The sequence below is a fragment of the Clarias gariepinus genome, chromosome 13 (genome assembly GCF_024256425.1).
Source record: "Clarias gariepinus isolate MV-2021 ecotype Netherlands chromosome 13, CGAR_prim_01v2, whole genome shotgun sequence".
Classification (NCBI taxonomy): domain Eukaryota; kingdom Metazoa; phylum Chordata; class Actinopteri; order Siluriformes; family Clariidae; genus Clarias; species Clarias gariepinus.
In genome coordinates, this window is record NC_071112.1 from 18,697,916 (window position 1) to 18,720,100 (window position 22,185).

General features: G+C 38.7%; 1 protein-coding gene across 5 annotated transcripts in view; it reads right to left on the reverse strand.

The window, feature by feature from the left end:
• Positions 1-22,185, reverse strand: part of ktn1 (kinectin 1) — a 38,651-nt gene that overhangs the window by 8,806 nt on the left and 7,660 nt on the right. For 2 of the 5 annotated variants that reach the window (XM_053509528.1, XM_053509530.1), the window contains exons 3-26: positions 20,656-20,838; positions 20,268-20,426; positions 19,953-20,083; positions 19,742-19,855; positions 19,344-19,484; positions 17,147-17,253; positions 16,850-16,994; positions 16,662-16,758; positions 16,390-16,577; positions 16,240-16,308; positions 16,118-16,155; positions 15,941-16,031; positions 14,014-14,082; positions 13,877-13,914; positions 13,469-13,559; positions 11,285-11,353; positions 11,151-11,191; positions 10,879-10,969; positions 9,142-9,251; positions 8,943-9,056; positions 8,757-8,850; positions 5,237-5,277; positions 5,043-5,133; positions 2,490-2,576 (exon numbers count right to left, since the gene is read on the reverse strand). In XM_053509528.1, coding sequence (XP_053365503.1) covers positions 2,490-2,576; positions 5,043-5,133; positions 5,237-5,277; positions 8,757-8,850; positions 8,943-9,056; positions 9,142-9,251; positions 10,879-10,969; positions 11,151-11,191; positions 11,285-11,353; positions 13,469-13,559; positions 13,877-13,914; positions 14,014-14,082; positions 15,941-16,031; positions 16,118-16,155; positions 16,240-16,308; positions 16,390-16,577; positions 16,662-16,758; positions 16,850-16,994; positions 17,147-17,253; positions 19,344-19,484; positions 19,742-19,855; positions 19,953-20,083; positions 20,268-20,426; positions 20,656-20,838 — 2,399 coding nt within the window. The remainder of the gene's footprint in view (positions 1-2,489; positions 2,577-5,042; positions 5,134-5,236; positions 5,278-8,756; positions 8,851-8,942; positions 9,057-9,141; positions 9,252-10,878; positions 10,970-11,150; positions 11,192-11,284; positions 11,354-13,468; positions 13,560-13,876; positions 13,915-14,013; positions 14,083-15,940; positions 16,032-16,117; positions 16,156-16,239; positions 16,309-16,389; positions 16,578-16,661; positions 16,759-16,849; positions 16,995-17,146; positions 17,254-19,343; positions 19,485-19,741; positions 19,856-19,952; positions 20,084-20,267; positions 20,427-20,655; positions 20,839-22,185) is intronic. The other 3 variants (XM_053509529.1, XM_053509532.1, XM_053509531.1) reach the window with 3 other exon arrangements.

Consider the following 22,185-nt stretch of genomic DNA (forward strand, 5'->3'; position numbering starts at 1 on the left):
ACAGTCTGCACTTCATCATCCTATCTTTAGTAGTATTGCTGTAACCGTCTGATGGATGAGCAGTGAATGAAACTTTGGCAGTGTTCTGACTGCTATCACAAATTTGTTAATTTCTATTATTTTTCCACAGCTCAAATCTGCGTTTTTTTGTTAGTTTTTTTTTTTTTTAGGTTAGGCCGAATCCTTAGCAGCGTCATATTTATTTCCTTGGGGCAGAACATGAGGTCAATGTCTGCATGCTAGTTTACCTACAACTACAGAACAGACATGACTGTTTTTCTGTTGCACAGCTGCCTATTCATTTATGTTAATCTTCACCAGCTTGGATAATTACTTTTTGTTTAGCCTTTTTTCGTCATACTGTATATATTACTGTACAGTTTTGTTAAAAGGCAGCGCTGTGCTTAGCCATTTTTACGGCGTCCCTGGAACTTGCTCAAGGGCTCAACAGCAACAACATAGCGGAGCTGGGGCTCGAACTGCCAACCTTCCGGTTAGTAACTCTAACACTTAACACACTAAGCCACCACTGCACCTGCATGTCTTCTTTACTGTTTGATGTTAGGGACCACTACTGTTGTCACTTGCAGATGTGTCACTAGTCAGCGCAATAGCAGTTTAAAAAAGAAAACTAACCGTATTAACTACAAGAGTTTTTCCAAAGGCGCAATTGTTGCTTCTCTGCTACTCCTTCACCCTTTGGTAATATCTCACAGATACAATTTAATGAAAAGTTGTGTATGGAACCATGGTTACAGGTTTGTGCTTAAATTAGTGGACAGGAACTAATTGTAAGTAGCAAGTAAAGTTGACTGAGAAAAACTCCACATCATAAATGTATAATAAAAATGAACAATTACACCATATGGACAAAGGTATTTGGGCAAACCTGTAAATGATTGAATTCATGTGTTTCAAATCAGGCCCCTTATCCTCATTGAAGGACAATCTTAATGCTTCAATATACCAAGACATCTTAGACAATGCTTTGCTTCCAACTTTATGGCAACAGTTTGAGGAAGGCCTTTTTCTATTCCAACATGACTGGACCCCAGTGCACAAAGCAAGGACTATAAAAGACATGGTTTGATGAGTTCAGGGTGGAAGAACATGACTGGCCCACACAGAGCGCTGACCTCAACCCCATCGAGCATCTTTGGAATAAATTGAAAACGGAGATTGCGAGACAGGCCTTCTCATCCAACATTAGTGCCTAAACTCATAAAGGAAAAAGGGAGATATTAAAGTATATGCGTTTGGATACAATTTCATCGCAGGTTTGACCAAATGCTTTTGTCCATGTAGTGTATGTCACTTGCTAGTGTAAACCTAGCTTAAACAACAAACAACCTAAAACCTCACCAACTAATATATAAACAGTTATAACCAAAAGTAGTCACCACATCTAAAAACCTCTGAAGCAAATCTTCCTACTTTTACCAGGAATAAGACGATGCAAATTCATTCAGGACACACACAGTCCCAGGCCAAAGCTCTAACACACTCTGAAGGAAAATATATTCACATCCGGGGTCAATACAACAGGTGCTGTGCGTCAGATGTCTGATAAAGGGAGCAGATTTTATCCTAATGCACTAAAGAGAAGAAGCTAAATGTGCAGAAGAATCACGCACGGTGTGTAAGCAGAGCTCCAGTCCTGTGCCTGTTTATAGATTATGCAAATAGCTTTCTGCATTTAGCACCTCCGCACATGTCCAGGAAGGAAAGCCTATGTAAGAAGACTGAATTACCGACATATTTTCAGACTTCACTGTGTTCACAGAGGCTATAAGATCACACATGGAATGAACAAAACATGGACCGGACCAATCCCTCCACACATAAACACAGAAATAGTGTCCAATATTTTGGTTAAAATAATAAATAAATAAATAAATATATATTACTGTTGATCCTGCCAGACATAAAAACATCATTAAGCATGAAGCATAAGGCTTCTTATTTTCAACATAGACTGCTGATAATTGTGTTTGGGTGCTGGATTCACCATCGTTAAGGCAGGATAGAGACATGGTGGGGAGAGAGGGAAAGAAATGACAGGGTTATGTGAAAAATATCCATGAGGTGGACTAACATGACAGTGAAATGATTCCTAAACTAAATGACCACCTTAAACCAGATTACAGCTGCACACTCATTTTATTTGTTAGTCATAAAACTGAAATGCCTTTCTTTTAACTATAAGAATGCTTGAGTACAAGGTGCAAAACTAAACTGCATATCAAAGCATCAAGGCAATTAATGTAATTATTCAATTCCAAGAAAGTTTTTTTTCCTTAAACTTTCAATAGTGTTAGTTTACATGCAATCGCAGCCATGTAGCTGTTATGACGCATAAAAATGAGTTTGCAGCTTTACATGCCAGAGTTAATGAAAATGAAAACAATCGAACTGCTCAATTATTAGCAGTAGTTGAGGTGCTCTGATTTGGCTTTAAAAATGAAGCAGACTAGTATTTCGATGCGAACCTTGGCGTTCTTGCTGAGTTTTCCCTGAAGCATGGTCTCGGTGGCTGACAACGCCTCCATAGCACACCAGTTTTTCTCCCGAAGCTCCTGGTCAGTTTTAAAGAAACACGTTTTTCAGTTCAGCACTATAAACTTGCCGCAAACTGAAAAATTCCCTCACTTTTAACACCAAGAGCTCAACATATCACAAGCATTTAGACAAGAAAAAAAAAAAGTCTGTCATACGCAATGGATGTTCTTAGACCTGCGTCATTATTTTTAAAGAGCCACGATATTGTTATAAATCCAACTGAAGAAGGGTTATGTTTGATAGTTGGAACTGAGGAAAAAAACCCACAAAAAACAAAAACAAATGCTAAACTCATACTAAATCAACATATTACCATATTTTAGCTAACATTTCAGATTTACAAACACCCCACAGAACAAGGTGTTAACTGTTTAACTCTTATGCGGCTGTGTTAAACAAAACCCCAACTGCTTGGAGATCCTGGAATCATTGCTTAACTCTAAAATGAAATGTACCTCAGGAAATCTCTGCAACACTGCATCATCAAATAAACAGAGACACATTTCTTATCAAAAGAAAAATAGAAACAGAAACAATGTCCATTTTCCATTTGTCTATTTAGCCTAATTAAAAAAAATAATACATTGAAAATGGTACAAATGTAGTCAAAGTATCCCGCAATGAAACAAGGAGAAATGAACATGGGTTTAAAAATCTTTGAAAAAAAAATTCATAGCCATAATTTTCTGACCTAAGAACACTATAGGAGATCTAGTACAATGATAGATCAATAAAAGCAAGATTTCGGCAAAGTTATTTTATTTTATTTAAAAGATTTAAAACCTTCATGTTCCAAATTCCTCATATATCAAGTAAAATATTTCAAGCCTTTATTTTGTTTCCATTTCAATAATTACCAAAAATTGAGTCTTAAGACTTGGTCAGGGGTACTTTAGCAAACATTCTTGTATCAGTGCTGCATGGCACCAGCCTGCATTAGTGAAGACCACGCTGCTTCGATATCAGACTGCAGCTCGTCCGTATCATTGTTTCTCATCTTCCTCTTGACAGTCACCCATAAATCAGGCAAGTTGTCTGGCCAAGCACCGTCATGGTCAGCAAACCTGTTAGTATCTCCATAAAACTTGTAGGCAAACGGAAGCAGAAAAGTCTCCAAAATCTCCACATAGACGACTGCGTTGCCCTTGGACTTGATAAAACACAGGTGACTAGTACCAACAAATGACCAGGCAACCCAAATCATCACTGACTGTGGAAACTTTACACTGGACTTCAAGCAACTTGGATTCTGTGCCTCTACAGTCTATAGCCCTCCAAACTCTGGGACTCTGATCTCCAGAGTAATAAAATGCAACACTGATTTTCATCTGAAAAGAGATCTTTGGACCACTAAGCAACATTCCAGTTCTTTTTCTTTTAAGCGCAGGTTAGAAACTTGACATTGTCTCTGGTTCAGAATGTTGCTTGATATTAGGAATACAACAGTTGTAGCCCATTTTCTGATGATGAGTGGTTTATGACACACTGACTCCAGTCTCACTCCACTCCTTTTGAAGCTCGCCCAATGTGTTAAACCAGTTTTGCTTCTTAAAGCCTGTGGTCATCCCTGTTGATTGTGCACCTTGTTCCTACCTACTTTTCCTTTCCAGTCAACGTTCCATGAATAGGTTTCGATACAGCACTCTGCAATCAGCCAGCAATTTCAGTTATATCCTTCTATGGCTCATCTTCCTTTTAGAGGGTGTCGATGATCGTCTTCTGGACAACTGTCAATACAGCACTCTTTCACATGATTACGGTTGTGTGTATACAAAATGAAATTCTAAGATACTGATTTTTTATTTTTTTTTCCATGAGCTGTAAACCCCAATCATCAAAATGAAAACATAAAAGCTTATAATATTTCACTGTGTGTAAGTAATCTAGAATATATGAAAGTTTGACTTTCCTAATCAAAGCTTAGAAATAAAAAACTTTTCCACAATATTCAATTTTTTCTTTTTAGATGCACAATTTTTGAGCACATCATACACTTGTTACAACAAAGGAACATCTATAAAACCTAACACACTAAAATTCACAGGTTAAATATTATATTTTATTGGCTTTGTTCTGTCGTATGGTTATGCAAACCGACTGCATGATTACAAAACTGCACCACAAAGATCCTGTATAATTGTGATATGTACAGCCAGATTAAGTCATCGACCATTTTCAGACCAAAATCTTGCTGACTGAGGCACAGCATGCAGCAGGAATGGCACAGACAAATTGAAGATGCCCAATGTTTACACACACCCAGCCTGGCAGGTGTCAGTTCATCACGTGTAGTGGATCATCTGCATCATGAAAACTCATGCACATGCAGAACTCAGTTTTACTAATAAATATGATGGCATAAGGAAAAAAAAACACACATAAAAGCATTTAAAGAAAAATCAATTTGCCACTTTTAATGGAAGGAATAGTGATTATGGAGTATGAGTTGAAGAGGAAATATTGAAACAAAACCTCATCCTTACATTATTCTTCCTCCGGTAAAGCTCCACTGCCTCTTTAAGTTCATGTAGCTGGGCCTGAACGTCTGACAGCTGCCTGTCCTTTTCAGCAATCCTGAAAAGATAGATGCGCCATATGTAAATACAATCAGCAATGTTATTTCTTATGAATAAAGCCATCCAGTGAATGAGGAGGGAAAAAAATAAAATAAACTCACGCTGTCAGTAACTCCTTACTGGGAACTGCTGATGCCATCTGCTGTATAAGGGGTTTATAGGGAAAAAAAATAAGAAGTTATTAACCATTTAGGTTTAGGTGCGCAACTTACAAAAGAAAAAAAAAACATAAATAGGATATCAAATTAAAAATTATTCATAATCTAACACTACAGTATATGTGGATTTCTGTAAAGCTGCTGTGCGACAATATCTACTGTATGTGCTAAAAAACGCTATAGAAAAATAACTATATTCACTGGAAAGCAGCTTTTGAACTACTGAAGAAATCCTCAATGCATTAAATATTGTGCATCATAATTCTTTTCATGGTCAAATGCAATATGCATGCACACAAAATATCTTAAAAATAAATATTTTAATTTCCTGACACCTGACCCTTATTTTCATTTTCATCTACATTATGCAGAACTCAAACCTTTACCAAAAAAAACAAAAAACTATTTGGTTCCCAAATGTTTAGGTTTATAAAGCAATCAGTAAAAATTTATAATTCATGTTACACATGTACGTTGTGTCTGTGCTTCACTGTTTTCCCAGGTTTGCCTCACGCTGCCTTTTCTCTAACTTATCTATGCTGTCTGCTCTGCCTTCCATTGTCTGCCATGTCTTATACACAAAGGTAACATTAAACGCAATCATGTAGTATCCCTCAAATCTCACTGATCCATACTTACTTCTCTATTCTTTACCCTGCTCACACACTTTTTAATCCCCACCCCTTCTCCAGATAGTTGGATCTCCCCAAGTATCACTTTCCAGTCCTGAGTGTACAGCTTATCCATGAACTGACCTTTCACTACCATGTTCTGCATTCTCCATACACTCTGAACAACTATAACAACACATCCATTCTCCGTCAAGAGCTCTTCGTACAGACTCTCTATTGTGTTAATCTCTGTCCTTATCATGGCTAAAATCATCATCTGGCCATGCATCAGGACAAAACACAAAAATGGACTTGATTACTTCTGATCCCTTTGAATTTGTCTGTGTTCCATTCAGTGTCATGTTATTTAATCTTTTCTGTTTAACCTTAACGTCAATTGTTCTTAATGACAGCATTCAGATCATTTCTAAAAGAATTTTGGCAGAATTTCGGTGGCACTTGAGTGTGACACTCGGAAGGTTATGCCCATATGGCTATTTTCAGCCTTCCGCTAACTCCTCACTGGCAGTACTTCCTGCTGACCTGTACCTTTAGCCATTAAATCTTCCCCTATAACAACAGTTAGCCTTCCTACAGATTCCCTTTTCTTAATAGATTTTCCTCCAATCCCTTAACCCATCCACACATAGCTTTCAATTATAGAAACTGCTTTTGGAAGATTTGAGAACTGAACAAAGGTCGAGCACAAAGTGACAGGGTTTCCATATGATCCAGAATAAACAATCCTTCCTTTTATGCCACTGTTAGATGTGGCTCCTTATTTCCCAGTGTGATGATGAACAGCAGTACTGTGCTGTATATTGCCCCCACCCTGTTACATAACTTGACTGAAGGAAAATGTCGTATAAATCAGAGCCACATTTTATAATCCTATGGGTTGTCTTCTTTACAGCCTGAACTCTGATCCTCTTGCCCTCAGCTCCCACTTGTTTTTGAGAAGGTTACAGTATAGATGCTCTCAACTGTCGACATTTGGATGCATAGCATTCCATTTCCAGCTAACAGGAGGATAGCTATGTTCACCTGTTCCTCACCTGAAATGTGTCCCTATCCCACCAGCTGTGCCCATATTCACACTTATTCACACTGCTTATTCCAATAGAACTCATTTTGTTCACCCGCAGGTTTGGGTTGCTTGGGTCGGCATTTTTACTTTGTTCAATTGGTTGTGTTTAGGATTCCTTTAGCATAAGGGGGTGATCAGCATTTGATGGTGGAGTGACTGTTCGCTGTACTTCCCAGGAAGCTCCCATGTCTGCGTTTCCTTCTGGCTCTACCTTTTAGATATGCTGTTATATAGTCAGTCCTGCCGGAGTCCCTGCATCCACCCTGAGCTAAATATAAACTCACATTATACATTATGTGACTGTAGCCATACCTAACTGTTATCTCTCTTTTCTTCCCATTCTCTTACTCTCTGGCATGCAACACATGGCACTCTTGAGTTGCCAGCGATCCAGACCCCCTCTGCCCCCGAACCTGTCTGACTCATCCTGGTGTATGGCTTCTGGTTGAAGATCTCATCCCATGGAGTCCCCGTGTGGTCTGCTTGGGATGCGTGTGGTGCCTGGGGACGGTGCACTTGCTGACCGCTGTTCTCTGAGGACTTGTGACAGCAGTCGTTCAAGAGCTCAGGACGGAAATTTTCTTTTGTACCTGCGCCTCCAATAAGGAAAGTGGACTCCATATTTAACACTTCTCCGTCCTATTCTGAATGTCCAGCCTCAAAAAGAACCGCACAGTACGACTGCAGATCAATCCCTGCTATCTGATATCACCCAAATAAGGATGGGCTCCCTGTGGATTCTGGTTTCTGTAAAGGTTTCTTCCTATTGCCATATTAGGGAGTTTTTCCATGCCACCGTTGGCTTCGGCTTGCTCATCAGGGACACTGATGAGTATGATTCGTACACATTTCCTCACCCATTTCCATACATATATTTTTTTAATTCTCTAAGGATGCCCTTTTTTTTTTTTTTAACAATGACATTGTTAAAAGCGCTATATAAATAAAACTGAACTGAATCAAAATCAAGCTCGGCCACAAGTCACAGGTGTTTCTTCAGATACATACATGCCTAGAGTCTTTTTCTAATGTGTCTGTTTGCAATCATTTACGACAGATGTTCACACTGTTTTAATTCCTTTGCATTGCAGTCTAGAAATTCTGCTTATGCTGTCATGATCATATTTCTTTAACAAATTCATGCCATTCTTCTTCATTAGGATTTCAGGTTAGCTTCAGTAAATGTTATTGATTTAATATAATCATCATTGGCACATTTGACATGAGGTGCAGTGATAAACCTGGTGTTGGGTTTTTACTGTCACAATGCTTTTTTTCTCCGTTTCTTCTTTAAAATACTTGATCCACTCATTAATTTAGTTTTACCAGTTATTTATGCATGAAAAAAAAAGAAAAAAAAAAAGTTATTGTGCATTTGCCCTTTTCTGTAATATAACCAGGTAAACTCCTGTACTCACACTGGTTTAAACTGGTTACAGGCAAAAGAGCCATGGACAAAGGAAACTAACTCAGCAGTGCTTCGATATTATTATTTGCCCATTACTGAATTTTAACCAACTGGCAGTCTGACAAATGACATCCAATGTAGAGGAACAGGGTTTGGCCAAAAAATAAAGTTGGAAATATTGCATTTGTCCTACTTCTCTTTTCTCTACGGTCAGTGAGACTAATGTTAGCTAATGTTGGCTAGCTAACTAAACTACACTATGCACATAACTGTTCGGGTTGCCAAGATTAAAATGATTTTTCATTCCTGGTGCCCTAAATACGACAAAACATAAAATGATTTCGCAAAGAATCTGACCTGCTGCTGCTGCTCCATCGTCTCTTCTGCTTGTCTTGACTTCTCCTCCATCTTCTTGTGTAGGATCTGAAGCTCCTTTTCTTTTGTAGCCAACCTATACCACAATACAAGACGTGTGACGGTGATAATGTCATCATTTACCAGTGTTTCAGTGCAACTTGTCCTCAGTTCATCATAGAAACTTACTGGGACTGGAGCTCCTGAAGCTGAGCGCTTGTTACCATCTTGTCAACAACTTCTTTGGCCTTCTCTTCAAACTCTTTCTCTAGTCTTTGGATCTCTTCATCTTTAGTAGATAACCTACAACATAGCAGCGGTGAGTGAAGGAACGATACTGAGGGTAGTTGTGTTAAAAACGTTATCGACTTGAGCGATGGAAACTTACTGAGACTGGAGCTCCAGAAGCTGGGATCTCATCCCAGTGTTCTCCTGGGTTTCTCTGCTCTGTGCTTTATGCAGTTCAGCTGACACATTCTTCAACTGGTTCTTGAGGTCCTGTAGATTAAGAAATAATTTTATATTAATCAAGCTAAAATATACAATAAACATGATGGATCGATGCAATGTGAATTCGAGTGATGGATAATCTAACTTGGGGTAACCCCATTTCCTCAGACACTTGGGGTCATATACAAATACAGAAATGAAGAATAAATTAGAGTCAACTTTGGCAGTGTTAAGAGGTAAGAAAATGAAAGGCTTCTTGTAGGAGTAATCAAAACTAATTCTCTTTTTGATGCTGGAAAATATTTTTATGGTTTCCTGGAAAAACCCTTAACTTGGTTAAATATACAGGTTCCCTTGAACTGAAATGGATTCTTTTTGCACTTACACTACATCACTACAAGCGCCTGACTACGCTACTAGTACTGCATTTGAAAAGACTTTAATTCCAACAGCCATGTTCCAAAATCCAATGTTTAGCTTTCCCAGAAGAATGGCAGTTGTTATTATTATTATTATTATTATTAAGTCACACAGCTCGATGTTTTTTTTTTCGGGTCAAGTGAAGAAAAAAAATTGGAACCGTTGTTTAACAAATACATATAGTAGTCATATCCCAATAACTCAAGTGTCCACAAACTTTTACCCATGAAGTGTGTCTCAACTGCAAGTAAAGATATCGCATTTAAATCTGGTAATCCCAAAAGTAAAAGTGAAAGGTTTCCAAGTTTCAATGACTAAGCTATGCAATAATTTGATCAAGTCACAATCACTGTGTGAGACAGGTCACACTTACCAACCCAAGTTTTATACCATGTTCACATTACAACAAGCCACATTGTTGAATTCAAATTTTTTGGTCAGATTGGAATTGCACATCATGACGGTTCACATTTGGACTTTCATTTGGCTCGAACATGGACCCATCTGTCCTTATCATTATCCAAAGTAAAACACATTACATTTGCACAACCACTTATCCCTTTCAAACAATAGATGCAGAAAATCTGATGCAAAGATTTTGGCGTTTTTTAACAGTGCTATGAAATCCCTGTCCTGCCAAGTGCCTAAAGCATGTGTAGAGGCAAAAAGTTCTGATCTGACCATGCCAGATATGTATTTGATCCAGTCCCTAATATGAAAGTGACTCAGATCCAATTTGAAAATGATCAGACTTGTGAAAGTATATAAATCACTTCCAAATTATTGTTTTTTTTTCCCTTTACCACAGCAGATCATCTGAACCGCACATTGTGCATAGTCTACGCGGGATGACCTTTTTGTTGCTAACCTTACAATTTTAGTTGAGCTAAAACATAGCAGTATACTATGCTGTAATGTATTATATATTCTATTGTAGTATATATATTCTTTCTCAATTAGTTTTTGGCTGAATTCAGCTAGTGTGATGCAGCAGGTTTTACCCAGACAGCCACACATTTTAGTGTTTACTCTACTACAGATCACACCCATGTGCAACCTGACTGAGTAAATACAAGCTGTTATTTCATATAGAAACATTCCATTAATACATCTATGTTCACTTTATCCCGAGATAGACACCAGCACAAGATGGAATTACACTCTCTAAGGGACACCAATCCATCACAGGTCACCAAGCGGTCACATCAATAATGAGTTTACACTCAATAAAATAAAAAAAAGACCATACACAAACCTCAATAGTTTTCACACTTTCCGATTCCTGTTTCAATGCTGACTTTAAACTCTCCTCAAATGATCTGATCTTCTCATCCTTCTCCTGAACCCTAATGAAAAAAAGGAGACCCCAGCTGTTAAAACTCACAAACACAAATTAAATTCTTCTCTAATCAGCTACACATTATTCCAAAAGAATTGAGGCAGTCCATGCAATGAGGGCTAAGTAACTATGCAGAACAAAGACTGAAGAAATTTGGTGGCTTGACTCTCTCTACTGAGAAAACTTACAGTCTCTGAAGCTCCTCTAGCAATGATGTGTCAGATTGTTTCTGAAACATGAGAAAACAAGGATGTATAAGCAAGTTACACTGTGTTTACTATGAGAACAGCCGAGCTGGAGTTAACTGGAAGAGAAACGCCACCTGCTCTACAGTCCGCTGTTGTAGGGCTTCAATGTGCTGCTTCAATTGGTCATTCTCTTCCTTCACATGCTGCAGGGAACAAAAAAATAAAAACACAGCTAAAATCTGATGTATTCAAGAACTTTAAATGAACTTGTGACGGCTAAACCAGCAAGACTTGAAACTGCTACAAATATTTTAATTCTAAGCCTGTTTTTTTCCACAGGGTTGCATGGAAAGCACTGCTTGCACTAATGTTTTCTGGCAGTCATGCTTGTACTAGATTTTAAGCCTTTTTCCCACATTCAGTCCGACTGCTCCTGTTATCTGTGCAAAAAAATCTAAATACTACAAATTAAATTAAATAGTTTTTTGTTTTAACAATGCTAAAGTAGTCTTATTTGTGGATCCTTATGGTAACTTGGCCACCTGGAAACTTAATCTTAGCACCCCAAAAGCCAATAATAATAACAAAAATACTACTACTACTATTAATAATAATAATAATAATAATAACAATAATAATATACACTATAGGGTGTGCAGGACCCTCTTGTTTTCCCAAGGATTATTTTTTTCACCGTTTTGGAATTTTGGGGGTCTTATCATGCTTAAAAACCTCATGGAAATTGGCAGAGAGGTTGGAATCTGCTGCCATTAGGATGCCTGAGAGTTGCGGAACCCACACGAGATTTTGCTGGAAAACTAATACATACTTTAACGTAGGCACACAAAACTCAGTACACATTTAGAGCTCATTAAGCCGAACATGTAAAGGGGCTCAACCCAACAGGAGGCCGGTTATTTTGCAAAAACACACCCAATGGATTTTGATATACTCCTAGGAAATTGTAATCTAAAGACATTGAGGACGCAAAATTGCGGAAGGATTTTTGATATCTCAAACGTGTCAGCCGTGATAATGCCTTAAACTTACACTGAAAAATTATTAAGAACTTTGTGTGGCATTATATTCAGTGACATCACGTTCAGTGACATCATAGTGTGATGCTTTTCTTTCAGCATCTGCGGACTATTGAACACACGTTCACATCACACATATTAACACACTCTCCCTTCCTCTTACACACAATAACCCTCACACACACACACACGCACTCAACAAATAGGTTATTATTATTATTATTATTATTATGATAATGCATCCATTTCAGTTAAATTTTAAAACAACAAACAATTACAGGTTTTTAATGTCCACTATTCTTGATTGCATGACATTACACTTTGTTTCCATCTAGTAGGTAGCAGCACAGTTAGTAGTCCGTGTGTCCGTGGGAAGAAATGGAAAAGTAGTAGCTATTGAATAATTCAGGTTAGAGCTGCTGAATTGTTTTTCTACTGCTGAATTTTACTGCTCTGGTTCAGATAGTCGATGTATGGGAGACAGAAATTACAAAAAAAATTTAATTAATAAAAAAAAATATTTTAAAAAGTTTAACTTTGTTGTAAACAAATTATTAAAACAGTGAAATAAAAAAATGTAATTAAGTGATAACAGATGTAGGCGTAGTTTGCTAAAAATGAGTTCTGACCTAATCTGCTTTCACAGTGTTGGAGCACTATAACGTTGGTATATACAAGATTATAATTACTAAATTACTATTAATAGCAAGACAATCTCATTAGAGGCTAAACACCGTCTAAAAGTCTGATCCTAGAAGCGAGCCTGAGAACACATTCACACATACATATAAAGGTTCACATACATCATTTTTACATATTCATAATTAACATAAATTTTAGATTATATAATTGTTACAGGCCTAGAGCACAAGTTCAAAAATAGAGGATCCTAAAGTACAGATAAGCTTTTGAACAAGGCCTCTAACAAATAATAATGCTAAATATTTTTAACCCAAGATAAAAAGTGATTTTTTTTTTTTTGTATTTACAGGTCAGGCATTCAAGAATTAAGTCTGTGAGAGAAAACTAAAGCACACAGCCTAATTAGTTTTTTTGAGGAATTATGGCGGCAGTGATAAAACTACAGTATTAGAGATTCAGTCACAACAGCCTGTCCACACGGAGCAATCTAATCTATAAAACAATACTGGAAGACAAAGGGAAACTGATTGCTGTTCATTTACAACAGCTGACGATTTGATTAATCTGAATGTGGCAATGTGTCCATTGTTCATCATGCAGATAAGTGTGTCATTTAGTTTGTGATTGGGCAATGCTCACCTTAAGTTCCTCTTCCTTATTGGCTACCTGAATGAGCCCAGTCTCCAGCAGCACCTCCACCGTCTTGATTTTCTCCTCCTTTTCTTGAAGGCTGTCAAAAAAAGTGAACAACGCAGTCATTTGTTTCAAGCTAGACAAACAGAACAATAGTAGAACACACCTTGATGCTAATCGAACATGATAAAGTTTGCAATGTTGTCAGCATGCGGAATATAACGAGACGGAACAGGAACATTCTGGCTGTGGCACCACGTTCTCCCGATATAGTACATGGCTCTAGGGTCAGTTGCATAAGAGTGGATTAAAACCCTCTTCTATGAGAATGTTCAAGAACTGTTGTGACATTGTGAGGTGTGATTTAATCTCAATACAAGAGCTATTCAAACACGCCCTTATACACTCACACACCTCTGCTTGAATTGATCCACTGCCAAAAGGGAGGAGGCCTAAGAGAGAGAAGAGTGACTCAGATGATGAGACATGCACTGCAGAAAACAAGTATGTGTATCTGTTAAAAATGTCATTTTCATCAGTTTATGCCTGACCTGCTCAGATATCTGTGTGCTCAGACGATGGACCTCTGTCTTCAGGACAACATTTTCCTTGTGAAAGGCCTATAGAAGGGGAACACAGGAATCTCACATTAACAAACTAGTCTTTGCTGTGGTACACACACACACACCTTTATTAAGAACTATATCTTTGGCCTATTAACATTAACCATGCTTGTTGGGCATTGTGGTTCGTGTACCAAAAGTATTGGGACAAATATGGAATTTAAAGTTGTATAGGTATCACAAACACTTTCTGGAAAGTTCATTATTCAACTTTATCCTTGACTTTAACTCAACGTCCCTAAGTGACATCTAGTGAGCATTCTGGTGAAGTCAGGTGACAGTTTGTGAATCTGTGTGCCCATGCCATCATGTCCGATATAGTGGAGTGCCTGGGTAGAACATGTGACAAAATCAGCTAATTTTATAAAGCCTGTTTATTTGTTACTGAAAGTAAGTTCCATCATAGTTAATATCTCTTAGGAATATATTTTATATTTAACCTGTTATGACTGCATTTCTTTGTAATTAAAAATTAAGACAATAATCGCTGTGACATATGTTACATGGAGCTTATAACTAACTTTAAATCGGTCAGGGAAAAGGCCATGTAATGTCTTTTAAAATTAGTTCATTAAATTCTGTTTGGTCTGTGTAATATCCTCCATAATCCCCCTCTAAGGAGAAATGGACCTGGGCTAATGAAACTGCTTTACAGCAATGAATATTCAGTATGAAGTCCTTTATTCATCAGACTCGGTTGGGTCCAAAAAGCCGGTTGAGAAAAGGATGTCTGCAGTGCTCTGATGCCACTTGCTCAATCCCTGCCTACTCAATTGCTTCCTGAATATAAGTCACAGAAATTCACCACAGAAATTCACAATTCAGTGGAGAATTCAGCCACATACTGTATTTGTTCTATCCATTAACTAAACCAGATGATTCTCTCTTTAGAACTGAACTCTTCAGCCAAATAAGTCAAGCCTAATTAGTGTCATGACCTATTTTGTGCAAGGAAATGCAGCACAAGTCTGCACGCGCAACCACATGGAGCACCGACCTTCATAAGTCAGTATCCCAAAAGACATTATCCTGCGTACATTGGAAGCTGTGCGACTGGTGCTATTCTGACCACGTGCACTGCCATGTCTGTGAACGGATCTGTAGCGAGCAAAACAAATAGGTGGTCCACGGCAACAATGCATCTCGTCACCAACCCCTCCTCACATGTGGGTTTCTTGCTGGAAACAACATGATTTCACTTCCGCACCCACACTACTCGCCAGATTTGGCTCCTGTGGACTTCGCTCTTTTCCTGAAGATGAAGATCGAGCTCAAAAGTTGCCATTTTGACACCATTGCAGAGATCAGGCACAAATCCCACAGGGTGCTTGACAGGAAAAGAAGACTTCCTGGACATATTCCAGAAGTGGTTCTATTGCTGTGCAAGTGGACTATGATGGTGTGTACACGTAGATAAATAAAGTACTTTCTTGTAAACAGAGCTCATCTCGAAACATTTTTTACACCACCACACATTGGAATAAGTTTTCATGAATCGGAGATAAAAAAAAGTCTTTCATATTATTACAAGTGTAGTACTACGCAGTGGAAAACAAACAAAACAAAAACACCCAGTGCATCTAGAAGCGCTGATTTACAATCCAAATACCTATGTAAAAATTCTCCAAAGTTGAACCTGAAGCAAATAATGCACATAATTCTTTTTTTTTTTTAAATCAGTGAGAGGTGAACCACAAAGATTTACATACAATTAAGAGTAATGCAAGTCATTGCTGTATATATCTATGCAGAAGGACAGTTCCCTCCAACACTGGAAATCTAAATTTGTCTGTGGGTCACAATTCACTGACTCCTGGTATGTGGTGTAGGTTGGCGTAAAGGAATTGTGGCTTACCTGGAGGTTAGTCTCCCTAGATGCTACATTGCTTCTTTCCACATTAAGGGAATCCTCCAAACTTTTCCTCTGCATCTCCTTATCAGCCAGCCTGCCCACATACAAGGAAAATATATAAAAAAAAAACTTATATATTTAAATACTGTGCTCTCTTTTTTAAAAATAGCTTTAACTTACAGCTTTTGAAGCTCATCAAAATGGGATACCGCATTGGCCTGGGCAATAGAGAAGAAAAAACAGTGAGTTTGCATTAATACATAAATTTGTACTACTTGACACAGTAACTATTGAACAGTTACCTGAGAGGTGATCTGATGCTGAAGATTCTCAATCTGGACCTTAAGGGCTTTGTTCTCAGTCATGAGTTCCTGTGCCAAGAAGGCAATAAAAGCTCAAAACCCAGCCACCACATTTTCTTGTCAATTGTTAAAGAAGAGTGCACGCGGTACCTGCACTTGGGCCTGTAGGGAGTTGTCAGGCTGTAAGTTGTGCTGCGAGACCTCCAAGAGCTGCATGACCTTTTGTTCCACCTGCTCTTTGGAGACCATGGTGTCAGTCAGACTGCTGTGGAGAGTCTGGATCTCCTTGTTTTTATTAGTCATCTCTGACTCTACCGCCAGCAGTTGACTCTGCAGCTCTGCGAGGGAATTATATTGGTAAGAGCCGTGCATGTGTATGCGCACCGCATACGCGTAAAGCAGAACAGCACGACACTACCTACCTTGTTTGGCAGCCTGCAGCTTTTCTCTCTCAGTGTTCACACTGTGCAAATAGTTCTGCAGTTCTTCCCAACGCCGCTTAGCGTCCTGTAACTGGCCCTGATAGACAGTGCACATACAAGATTTTCAGAAAAACTCGATGAAAAATCATGCTGAATTGCAATCAGAGCCTTCATACTATGACTTGTACCTCGAGCTGCGACACGTTCTGCTTGTAGCTGACCTCCAGGCTCTTTCTCTGGTGTTCCTCCTGCTGTAGCTTGCCCTTTGTCTCACCCAGGTCCTTCATCAGACTCGAACACTCGGAGCGCAGATTGTTCAGCTCAGAGTTTTGCCTTAAAATAAAGCACACAAGCACATAGAGCACAGAATGTGATCAGAATATGAGAAAGAGAGCACAAGGTTGAGATATGCTCAAACTTATTAAACATTACATTCTATTTATTAGGTAGAAAGATTCTGTATTCAGGTGGTTTCTAGCACTCACTTGTTGTCTATAGGAGGAGAGGTTGAGCTAACAGCATCACGAAGGATGTTGTTCTCTTTCTGGAGTCTGCTGATCTGCCCCTCCATCTGCTCCCTCAGTGTCTGGAACTGAAAACGGATGCAAGTGTTGCAGGTAAATAGTCACCCAACATGCTGCACATGCATTAGGTCAAGTTATGCAATACAAGATAATGTCTTTGAATAGTGCTTTAAGCGTAATTTAAAATACATCAGCCAATGATGTTGGCTTCCCTAATGGCTTCCCACGATCGCAGTGCGGTTACCTGGCTGTGTGAGATAATGACGCGCTGACTGAGGAAATATTGCCAAAACGGCAAGTTTTTATTACAAAAATCGTCTAAATGGAAGTTGTGTGCCGGAGCTACCTTCAAGGGGAACTATTTTTACAAGAATACATTGAATACAAGATGTGGGAGTGGTGGCTCAGGTGGCTGAGGCTCTAACTGGTCACCCTTGAGATCTGACGATCTGGTTTCAAGTCCCACACGCCGTACTACCCAGCCACTGCAGGTCCCATTAGGGAGATTTCAAGGAAACATTTGTTAACTGTTAACGTTTGAGATAGTAACGTCATAATCTGTTTCCTTTAACCAGTTTGTCATTCATTTCTTTATTCTAACATTTCATGTTTAGAATACAAGTAAATCTGAATATTTTAATATTGTGATTTATCAGTATAATCCCAGACTATGACTGTGATTAACTAGAATTTTTAATGAATTAACAGCACTAGTTTTAAGGATGCCTTCACACTAGGCACGAGTGATGTGCACCATGAACAGGAACAATTGCCTTACTGTTCCCCATACTAAAAAATGTCAAGAGCATCTCTGTCGCATGCCTTCCTACTTTATCAGTTATGGCTGTATAGGTCAGAGGATGAGACTGGCATGTGCTTCGCACACACATTTTAAAAGAGACAGACGGCACCGATGATGTCGCGTACTATAAAGCGGTCCACTTCTTTGTTCAGGTACAATCGACATCCATATCTGATTCAATCCTTTCCCGAGTATGTATGCTCAATAGCGCCTTTTTTCAGCAGACTCGGGCACAGTTCTCAATCCAGGGTTCCTAATCTGAAAACGCTGAAAAGTGTATGTCACAGCCTGCCACACTGAGCATCCACACACCGCAGCAGATAAAGGCTTTCTGTCGTCTGCAGTACATGTCTACTAATTACGTTACGTTCATGGTTATCTCTTGAACAGGCTGGTCTGTATCATCATAATGATAAACATTATGCACATCACTTTTAAAAACTGTTACAGTTCGGTGCTAGTCTTAAAAATAATGCACATGCATTCTAAACAAATACCATGAGTAGAGAAGTCTGACAAATTAGGCCACAGTTTATAATACTCTCCCCAACCAAACTGGTTAGACAGATATGCAGAGCATGCTTAGATCTCTCACTAAATAAAAGAGTAAAGATCTTAAAACAAGATTCACTTCAGGAATGGATATGCATGTCGTATTTAACAATGCAGGAGATTATGGTACTGTTGTCACGGGTAACCTACACCCACCCCAGACAACAGCACATTTGTCTATCTGATAAATACTGCCGTCTATTCTCTTTCCCTCCCCATAGCTCAAAAAATACCATAAGAACCTGCAACAACAGTTATATTATTGCCAGTATTGGACTGGTCAATTAAAGTTCTTACAATTATAGTGGATTGCTAATGTATTCACTGTAGTAAACACTGACCAGCAGAATTAATCATCTCGGTTGGAAATACATTTTCAATATGCCGAAGACGGAAATACATGGAACCTCAAAAGGAAAAAAGAAAAATGTCAAAACAATTACTAACATAATTGTTCATATCTCGTAGCTCATGTGCTGCACACTTCTTGTTCTTGCGTTACACATAAAGACTAACTGACGCTTTAGATAATAAACACTGTGGCTGTCACACACATTATTTCATTCCCTACTTCATGTCTCACTCACACTGCTGCTGACATACCTACATTAAATTTATCCCTTTATAGTAACAAAATTTTGAATTACATATACAGGTTTGGAAGCAGCTGATTTTGAGGGGAAAAAATGGATCATTTTATTTACTTGTATTACTCTACCATTGACATTTGAGGAGGTTAAACAGATCAACAGCTTGCACCAGGTAAAAACTGGCACTGTGATTGGTTGGATCACTACTGCTTACCTTGATCTGCATACTCTGAAGCTCCTGGTAGCTGGCCTGAGCCTTGGCCTGCATGACGCTCACCTCCTTATCCATGGCAACCCGCTGTTCTCGCAGCATGGCGTCAGCACGGTTGCTTTTCTGCTTCTCGGTCTGCAACTCCTACACGAAACATCACAGCAAAACACAGTTCAAAAGTAAGGTCCACATCAATAGACTAACACACTCTTATACACATACCTCATTTTATTTTTAAACAAGTTAGATTTGCTGCACCTTATCTATATATACATACACACACACACACACATATATACATACATATATATATATAAATATATATATATATATATATATATATATATATGTGTGTGTGTATATATATATAAATATGCGCAATGCATAGTGGTGTGAAGTACCTGGCCGAGCTGTTTGACTTTGTCCTTGGCGATGGAGGCTTCCTCCTGCAGGGTTGTGACAAGACGCTCTTTCTCTGCCAACTGCTGAGCTGTGGGCTCAAACTTAGTTGCAGACTAATGATAGAAAAGAAGAAACGAGGACCATGAGATTATTATAGAACGTATCGAAATGCAATACACAATATGGCGAAAACATCGTCTCCTTTCTCACTTTATACCAGCTGTCCAAGGCATTCGGGCTTTTGTCACGGAGGAGAGAGACCACAGAAACCACGTCAGCATCAGACATCACCAGTCCACCCAGACTGGCCAACAGTTCCTTCAGCTTCACTCGGGCATTCTCTGTGCACACACACACAAACTCCTGTCTACACTCTTGGTTCTAAATATACTGGAGTCATTTTAAAAGAGTTCAGGATAAATCTTTTCTGATTAATGAGACGAAAGACGCAACCATAACATGATGTTATAAAGCTGGATTTAATTCAGACCGACAGCTACAGCTATGGTCTAATCATTTGAGTACCTTTGTCAGTTTCGTTTTTCTGTTTCTTGCTCTGCTTAGTGGAAGCATGAGATGGGGAAGGAGCAGCAACCTCATCACTCTTGCTGCTCTGGTGGTTTGCTGGAGGGACAGAGTCCGTCTGGCTGGCAGGAGAAGAAGACTGAACCTGAGCCTCCTTGACTGCACACACACATGAACACACACATGAACACCTTAACACAATGTTCATTTAGAATTAGCTTAAATAGAAAAAGGGAATATAAAAGCTTAGGAAAACATAACACAATAACTACATTTGTAGAGACAAACAGGACTTCCTGAGAGGTTTTGCTCACCTCACCCGCTTGTTCAAATATTTACACTTAAAACAAGTATATGTTTTCTCTAAATACAATTCGTACAAACTAACCTGTGACGGCAGCCTCAGTCTTCTGTTTCTTGCTCTTTCTCCTGCCGCTGCTAGTGGAGGTGGTGGGTGCAGAAGGAGCGGCAGCTCCATCTTGCAGTTTGTGCTCCGCCAGCACAGGTTCCACCTTCTTAACCACAACAGGAGACTGGTCAGGCTTCACCTCAGCCTTCACTGGAGGCTCTTCTGCAGCAGAAAGCAGATTTATGCATTACACTGTACACACAAACATTCACAGGCAGAAAGGAATCCTGCCATTTAAACACAGACCCCAAAAGCTTAAGCGGTAACAAAGACTGCAATTATGGGCGTTTCAATTTTCGATAAAACAATGTTAATACAAATGAAATAAAGGAGGACAGTCTTTGTGCAAATAAGCAGGCTGTGGATAGAACTGGTCCCTTCGGTGTGCTATAAATCAATATTTGACCTGATTAAGCAAATGAGACAGAATGCTCGACCAAGCCACTATGAGCAGCGTAAAATACGAGGAGGTTCAGAGACACAACCATCCCCCTCACACACTTCTTTACCTCTGACACACAGACTCAAATTAGTATTTCATTGGTTTCTGAAAAAAGTATTACATACGTATTATACACGTAGAGAGATATGCACCATTGATTGTTACCATCTGGTATTGTAATTCTATCGAATTGGAATGCGATTGCTTAGGCAGCACCTTGAAGTATATTGCAACGAGAGTCCCAGACTTTCCAAGCTCCTGTGAGGAGGTGTGGCAAGAAGCACATCATCAGGATCAAAACAGCGCAAGATCAAAAGCTTGGCCTCTTTACTTACACACGCCCTAACGCAGACACACGTCTGGACAAGCCAGCCACCAAAACAAAATCTATAATTTTAGAACCATCAGCCACAGTACGTTAGTTAACAAAACATGTGAAAGAAAAGAATAATGTCAAATAAAACTGAAAATTATAAGACAAAAAGTTAATCCTTGTTTTTTTTTTTCCCCCTGAACCCTTCTGGGGTAAAATTCTTTAACTTTTGTTGTAATTATATTAACTCGTTGAATTAAATCATATTTATTATTCTATTAAATATACTATATTTCTAACCTGTGTTGCATAATTACACACATACATCTTACCATATAAAAATCACATACTACATCTTTACTGTACTATAGCCATTTTCTACATTGTATAACATGTGCTATTAAACTATGTGAATATAAACAATATTAATAAATGACTATGAACAGGCAATTAGTGAAGAAGATTGCATTCACTCATTTTTGTAGACACTTTTATACAAACCTGAGCAGATGATGCTTAATGCATGACTGCAACTGCATCAGGCAAAAAAAAGTGTGTGTGTGTGAGAGACAGAGAGAGAGGGAGAGAAAGACAAAAGCTCAATCTGTCACCATACATCACTTTAAACTAGACAGAATTAATGTGCTTGTCTTCCTTGATGTAAGCACAGAAATGGCAGCAAGCATGGGATGGCCTGTTCTGTTATTACAGTTGACTGAAGTAAAAATAATAATTTATAATTTATATATTTAAA